Below are 7,626 nucleotides of genomic sequence, written 5' to 3' on the forward strand. Positions count from 1 at the left end.
CCCCCCCCCCCCCCAAAAGCTTTCTTACCAGTGATTATGTTCTATTTTATCCCATTGGTGTATTTCCTGTGTTCATCATGGTTAGTAAAGCATGAGATTAGTTTTACCTTAGAAAAATGTAATGTCCTAAAGAACGTAACATTGTTTCTACCTGGACTGTAAAATTTATTCACTGTGAGACTTGGCTGGTACTACTGCAGACTCCTTTTAAGCAGTATGAGCAATATGGGCCAGGAAACATTGTTGCTAATCACTTGGATAGTGGCAAGCAGTTCTAACAATCTTTTTTTAGTCTTTCTTCATCGATGTCTCAAAATGGATTTAAGGAATAAGGAAAATCCTGTTTTCTCTCTTAAACTAAATCACTGCGTAGTAGCTTAAGATCTTTGGCTGAATCAGTGGTTCAAGAGTTAACTTTAAACTTTGCCAAGTAACTGATTTTATAAGTGTATTGTCCTACACCTGTTTGGTACATTTGAGTAGATAACTTCCAACCACTCAAACTGTGAAACTAACTGGCATTTTGAATTGGAGTTTGGTTTGTGGGCTTTTTCAATCGTGGAACAGTATTTGTAGCTTTCTGACCATAAATATGGAATATAGAGGTGTGAGTAGTAAATGAAAAATCTCAAGGAATGATTCTGTCGGGGCTGGGTTAAATAGAAATACAACCTCCCCTCCCTTTTTTTTTTTCTCAATATAATCTTTCTATGTCAGTAATTGTAAACTCCCTTGAACCTCTGTCCTAAAACAGGGAAGAGACTGTCTTTCTCATTGTAAGGTAAAGTGTTCAGTATGACACCTGTGGACGGTTGCTATCTCAAGCTGGAATGGGCTGCTTTTTCAGCAGTGCAATTTTCTTTCAGGTTCACCACCCCCTCCAGCAAAGGTTCCCTCTGAGCCACCTCAGGTTACTGCTAATTCAGTACCTACTGTGCCACAGTTGCCCAGTTCTGATGCCTTTGCTGCTGTAGCCCAGTTGTTTCAGACAACTCAAGGACAGCAGGTAAGATGCATGTATCTGATACAGTTTTAACATTCATTTTTATATAAAAGATTGAGCTTAAATTAACCTGGAGAAGCCATGGCTGTAGCCCAGATACAAAATATAAAGAAAATAATATTGTTTTTAAGAAATGTAAGATATAGAAAGTATTGCAATTAGGAGTTAAGATTGCTTATTTTATTGTCCTTGCTTTTTATACATGTAATAATGATATTATATGAAACATTTAGTTGCATGTTCCAAATATTATAATTTATGACCTACAAAACAGTTGGAAACTCTGCATTTTAGATTAGTCATTGCATCACGGAATGTATTGCATTTGTTACCTAGAGACCTTTCATTTACTATATTTTTACCTGGCACACTGCATCAAATATTTGTAGGACAGTGACTTACTGCTGAAGTGTAGCAATATTACCTGAGTATCTTACAGCCACTCAATCTTTTCTTTGATAATTAAGTACTAAAAGGTGACCCTTGTATTACATAAGCTTTCTCTGCCCAAGTTGCTGGATTAAATTTTCTCTTTAAGAATGTATTCCTATAATTCACCCTTTTCATATTGTCAGGTTTGTAGATTTAACTTGGCTTAATGTCATTTAACATAGTTAAGTCATTTAACTTTTCTTGATAACACCATTTCTTTCAAGGTTTTCTCTTTTACACTTTGTAGATTTCATTTACTCTTGATTCATGTGCCCCTTTCGGTTTGCAGATCCCAGATTAAAGCAAACTAACCTTCCAGCCTGGATTTAGCAAACATTTACTTTGTTCCTAACTGTCCTTTTGCAGTTGTCATGACTTTGTGTATGGTTTTCAGAGAAACTTCTGATTGTCTCTGGAACTAATAAATTACAATGTGGAACATTTGTTTGACTTCTCCAGTGGCAACAGTCATTTTACTAATTTACCTGACTGCAGAAATCGGTGAAACTGGTGGAAAGTTACTGGGGAGTCTGTTTTTTGGGATGGGGGGAAGGGGTGTTTTCCTAATGTATACTGCAAAGGTATGCAGCAGAGTGCCTGGGGCACAGGGGCAGCAAGGACTTCCTGTTGCTACTGCCATTGCAGGTGTGATTATGCAGTTGTCATCCGGAACTGCTTTTTTGCCCTTCCCCCACAAGTTGGTGCCTGGGGTGGTTACCCTGTTCCCCTCTCTCTAGTTACATTGCTGTTGCAAAGGCACACAAATTTAGTGTCTGAATTTCTTTTTGCAAGAAATATTTATTACTATAAAAAATTTAAGTTGCAGCCAATTCAGCTGTCAAGAGAGGACAAATGAGGACTATCACTATATAAAAGTCTGTTCATTTGCTTTTAAAGTTAACCGCCTGCAAAGTGTACTTTTTATTTATATCTGTCTGTCCAATAACTCTGGTGTAATGTAGTTTCTTAATAGCAGTTTGAAAATGTTTGTGGAAATACTGAACAAAAACTAGTTTTCCTCTCTCTTGTTAAGCTTCAGCAGATTCTTCAGACTTTTCAGCAACCTCCAAAACCCCAGTCTCCAGTCATAGACAATACTGTCATGGCACATGTTCAAGCTATTACTGCTCAGTTGAAAACTACAGCAACACAACCACCAGAGCAAAAAGCTGCTTTTCCCCCACCTGAGCAAAAAACATCTTTTGATAAGGTAGGTCCTCTGGTCCTTTTTATTATTAAGTATATGCTTTTAAAATCTCAACTCCAACAGGAAGATGGATTTGGCTTTGAAAATAGTCAGTGTTCGCACAGTCGTAGAAAACTAAGAGCTGGAAGGGACTTCAGAGGTCATCTAGTCCAGCCCCCTGCCTGATCAGCCCTATTCAGACCATCCCATACAAACCATAATCTAAACTCTACATCAGACTACTGTCAAAACTGAAACAACACAGATCTAATACCCTAACCTGATGCAGGTAAATCGGGGAAACCACAGCAGCCAATGTCCTGCTTCTATGAAACATTGTCAATATTATATGCAAGAGATTCCATGTAGAGGGTTAGTCCCCCCACTACAGATGAAGGTAAAAACCCCCACAGTTTGTACCAATCTGACCATGGGGTAAAATTCCTTTCTGGTCCCCAAAAATGACAAGGGGCAAGACTCTATAGCCAGCAATCACCAGCTTTGCTCCCAGCAGAAACATTGGCATACTCTAGTCAAAGCCCCAACCTTGGCTGTAGCCAACACCCAGTGCCTCTGGGAAGGCTCAAAAACACTCTAACACATGTAACAGAAAGCTCAGGGTGTGGGGAGGAGGGGGGAACCAGCAAAGCCTAGAACCATGGGAAATACCCATAATAGAACATACCATACTTGTGCTTAGATCACCCCTGACCAGTGGCTGTCCAACCTCTTGAACACCTCCAGTGATGGAGAGACCGCAACTTCCCTAGGGAGTTTATTCCACTGCCTCACTGTCCTAACAGTGAAGAAGTTTTTCCAAATATCTAATTTAAACTTACTTTGCTGCAACCTCAAGCCATTGGTCCACATCCTCTTCTCTGCAGCAAGAGAGAGAATGTGCTTTCGTAGATTTCTAGGGTGAGAAGGGACCTGGCAGATCATCGGGTCTGAAGCGCTGCTCCAGGCCAGAAAGAGTGCTGGGGTTAAGTAACCCCAGCCAGATGCCTATCCAATCTCTTCTTGAACACCTCCAAGGTAGGGGAAAGCACCACCTCCCTTGGAAACCCACTCCATATTTTGGCAATCCTTACCGTAAAGAAGTTCTTCCTTATGTCCAATCTAAATCTGTTCTCCTTCAGTTTGTGGCCATTATTTCTGGTAACTCTGAGGGGTGCCCTGGTATACAGTGCTCCCCTTTCCCTGCTGTCCCCCGCCGCCCCCCCCCCACTGAGTTTGTAGACAGCCACAAAATTGCCTCTCACTTGAAGTGCAGCACCCAAAACTGGATGCACTACTCCCTCTGTGGCCTCACCAGTGCTGCATAGAGGGGAATTATCATTTCCCTGGACCTGCTCGTGATGCACCTGCTGATGCAAGAAAGAGTGCAGTTAGCTTTGCTTGTTACCTCATCACTGGCGGCTCATGTTCATTTTTGCATCAACCAGGACTCCAAGATCTCTTTCCACTGTTGTGGTTCTTGGAATGGTACCTTCCAGTCCTATAGGTGTGTTGGAGATTCTTTCTCCCCAGGTGCAGCACTTTGCATTTATCCTTGGTAAATTGTACTGGTCCCAGGACAGACCCTTGGGGGACACCACTGCCCACATCTCTCCAGGGAGAAACCAACCCATCCACCACCACTCTCTGCGTGCGTCCCATGACCCAGCTTTTTACCCACCTTACTGTGAAAAAAATCCACATCACAGTTACTCAGTTTGCTCATAAGAATTGGGTGCGACACTGTGTCAAAAGCCTTTTTAAAATCCAGGTAAATAATATCTACTTCCACTCCTGCATCCTAAGCACTTTGTGACCTGGTCATTAGTCAGGCAGGATCTGCCTGCCATAAACCCATGCTGGTTACCCCTTACCATAGTGTGACTTGCTGCCCCCCCTGCAAATGTGATCCTTTAAGATTTTTTCTAAGGTCTTGCCGAGAATAGAGGTGAGGCTAACTGGCCTGTAATTACCCAGGTCCTCCTTCCTCCCTTTTCTGAAAATAGGGACCATGTTAGCCCTTTTCCAGTCCTCTGGGACCTGTCCCAAGTGCCATGAGCGCTCAAACAGTTGCACCAGTGGTTTTGCTATGACATCAGCCAATTCCTTTAGTACCCTTGGGTGAAGATGGTTGGGGCCCGCCGACTTAAATATGTTGACCCCTTCTAAGTGCCCCTTCACTAGGTCGGTGCTAACCGTTGGTGGATTGCTATTACTCACATTCCAGGCTAAAGACTCATTGGGAGGTGTATTTGTATCCGTGTCCAGGAAGCAGAAGCAAAGAAATTATTTAACAGCTGCTTTTTCCATCCTATCAGTTACGAGTTGCCCTAGTCCATTCTGTAGTGGCCCTGTGTTACCCTGTGCCTTCTTCCTGCTCCCTATGTACTTAAAGAAGAACTTTTTGTTATCCTTAATCTTTGTTGCCAACTTGAGCTCTGTAACTGGTTTGGCTTTCCTCGCTGCTTCCCTGCAAGTGCGAGCCAAGCGGGTATACTCCTCCTTGGTGGCTGCCTCTTGCTTCCACAGCTTGTAGGCTTCTCTTTTCTGAAGGCTCTCCTTGATTTCCCTGCTCAGTCGAGAAGTTTTTTGGCTCTTTTTTTACCTCCCTTTGCATGTTCTGGGATGGTGCCCCTCTGCGCCTGTAGGATCAGTCCCTTGAGGAACTCCTACCCTTCTTGGACTCTCAACTCAGCTGTGATTACCCCTCAGACCCACCCTAACTAATCTCCTGAGCTCATTGAAGTTGGCCTTCCAGAAGTCTAGCACAACTGCCCTACTAGTTGTCTTTCCCACCTTACACTGGATAGTGAATTCTGTCAACTGGTGGTCTCTGTCCCTTAGGTTACCTTGTACCTGTAGATTCTCCACCAAGTTCTCCCCTGTGGCCAGCACCAAGTCAAGTAAGGCATCTCCCCTAGTGGGACTGCATACCTTCTGTGTTAGATGCAGGTCCTGTATGCAGGTTAAGAAACTATGTGAATGGGCAAACCTAGCCGACTGCTTCTCCTGGCAGATGTCTGGGTAATTTAGGTCCTCCATTATAACTAGGTCTTTTGAGTGTACTGCCCTTGAGCTGTTTCAAGAATTCTAGGTTTAACTCTTTGTCCTGGTGTGGGGGTCTGTAGTAGACCCCCACTACCAAGTCCCTTTCACCCCTACTTCCTTGTAATCTGACCCATAGGACTTTGATTTGCCCTTCTTCTGTTCCCATCTTTATATACATCATTTGTAATTGTTCCCTAATGTATAGAGCAATGCCCCTGCCTTTTTTCCCCAATCTATCCTGCCTGTGTAGCTTGTAGCCATCAATGCCCACTGCCCAGTCATGGGTAGGGTCCCACCAGGTTTCTATTATACCAAGCAGGTTGAAATATTTGTCTGCAAGCAGGAGTGCAAGTTCCTCCTGCTTGTTTCCCATACTTCTAGCATTAATGTAGAGACACCTTAGCCCCCTGCTAGGTGCCATTAGTATTCCCTTATCCTGATTCTTAGTGGGCCCCTTGGTACTTACCTGATCAATTCCAGTGTGCGGTTTGTGGCTTGTCCTCCCCAATCTAGTCCTGAACTCGGCATCCCCGTCCCCTGACGAAGCTAGTTTAGGAGGTCTGCCAACCTGTAAGAGAACAGACTCTTACCTTTTGAAGAGAGATGTAGGCTGTCCTATCCTAGCAAGGTCTTATCCTGGAAGTACAGATCATGGTCTAGAAAGCTGAACCCTGCGCGGTGGCACCAGCTGGGAAGCCATGAGTTGACCTCCTCAATTTTAGTTGCAGTGGTGCTGGCCGCGTCCACTGACCAGGAGGACCAATGAGCAGACTACTTGTGCTCTAAGCCTGCCTCCCCCCAGAACCATGTACTCAGCCATGACCCATCCCAGACTGCTGCGGGCCGCATCATTCGTTCCAACGTGGCTGAAGACCATGGGGTAGTAGTCCGTGAGCCTGATTAGTTCTGGAAGCCTTGCTGTGACGTCCCGAATCCTAGCTCCAGGCAGGCAGCATACTTCCCATACTGTAGGATCTGGGTGGCAGATAACTCCCTCCGTCTTCTAGGGGGAGAGTCTCCCACCACGATGACTCGACGTCTTCACCTTTGGCTGCCCAGTTGCCTCGGCCTGTCTGGCGGTAGCTGTGGACGTTGCCTCCGTTGCAGTACTCTCTCCCAGTGATGCTAGGGCATCATACCCATTTCCCAGCTGCACTGGGGGAGTTGCTCCAGTAGTGCAACATCTAGATCTAGAGGTGACTGTCTTCCATCCTTCTGCATCGACTGCCTCCTGTGACGTCTTCCCTTCTGGTGTGTGGTCCTGCAGAGAATGGGAAGTACCCATCAATCTCTTCCTCAACTGCCCTGATCCCCCACAGCCTGCTGACCTCTGCCTGGAGTTCCCTCACCTGCCCCTCCAGGGCCTCCAAGGTGGGCGCACGTGGGACAGGTGAGGGGACTCCTGGTTTGTCCAGGCATCAGAGCCCCCCGCCAGGCAGCTGCCACAAACGGGGCCAGGGTCTTAAGTGCCTCTTCTGTAAGCTGAACATACCTAACTCCTTCAGCCTCTCCTCATATCACTAGCCTTCCAAGTTTTTGATTGTCTTTGTTGCCTGCCTCCGGACCCTCTCTTACTTCTCCATGTCCTTTTTTAAAATGTAAAGAATAGAATTTCACGAAGTACATAAGATGAGGCCTAACTAGTGCTGCGTAGAGAGGCATTATCACTTTGTGTGTTGCACCTGTGCATCCTAATACTGCATTAGCCTTTTGTGGAACTGCATTATGCTGCAGACTCATCTTGAGTCTGGTCTACTAAGACCCCAAGTCCTTTTCCATAGTGCTGCCATCCAGCTAGATGTCCCCCATTTTATATTTGTGTTTTTGATTATTCCTCCTGAGGGTGTAGCACCTTGCATTTGTGTGCATTGAACTTCATCCTGTTAGTTGTAGCCCAGCTTTCCAATCGGTCAAGAACCTTTTGAATTGTGCTCACATCTTCCAGCATGTTCATAATCCT

At 44.9% G+C, this 7,626-nt stretch overlaps 1 protein-coding gene across 1 annotated transcript in view; it reads left to right on the forward strand.

Moving 5' to 3' along the window:
• The window catches only part of SCAF4 (SR-related CTD associated factor 4), a 61,768-nt gene that overhangs the window by 8,162 nt on the left and 45,980 nt on the right, over positions 1–7,626 (forward strand). The window contains exons 5-6 of the mRNA XM_019524241.1: positions 867–1,006; positions 2,469–2,645. Coding sequence (XP_019379786.1) covers positions 867–1,006; positions 2,469–2,645 — 317 coding nt within the window. The remainder of the gene's footprint in view (positions 1–866; positions 1,007–2,468; positions 2,646–7,626) is intronic.

The sequence above is a fragment of the Gavialis gangeticus genome, unplaced genomic scaffold, assembly GCF_001723915.1.
Source record: "Gavialis gangeticus isolate Ggan-Ray unplaced genomic scaffold, GavGan_comp1, whole genome shotgun sequence".
NCBI classification, from domain to species: Eukaryota; Metazoa; Chordata; order Crocodylia; family Gavialidae; genus Gavialis; species Gavialis gangeticus.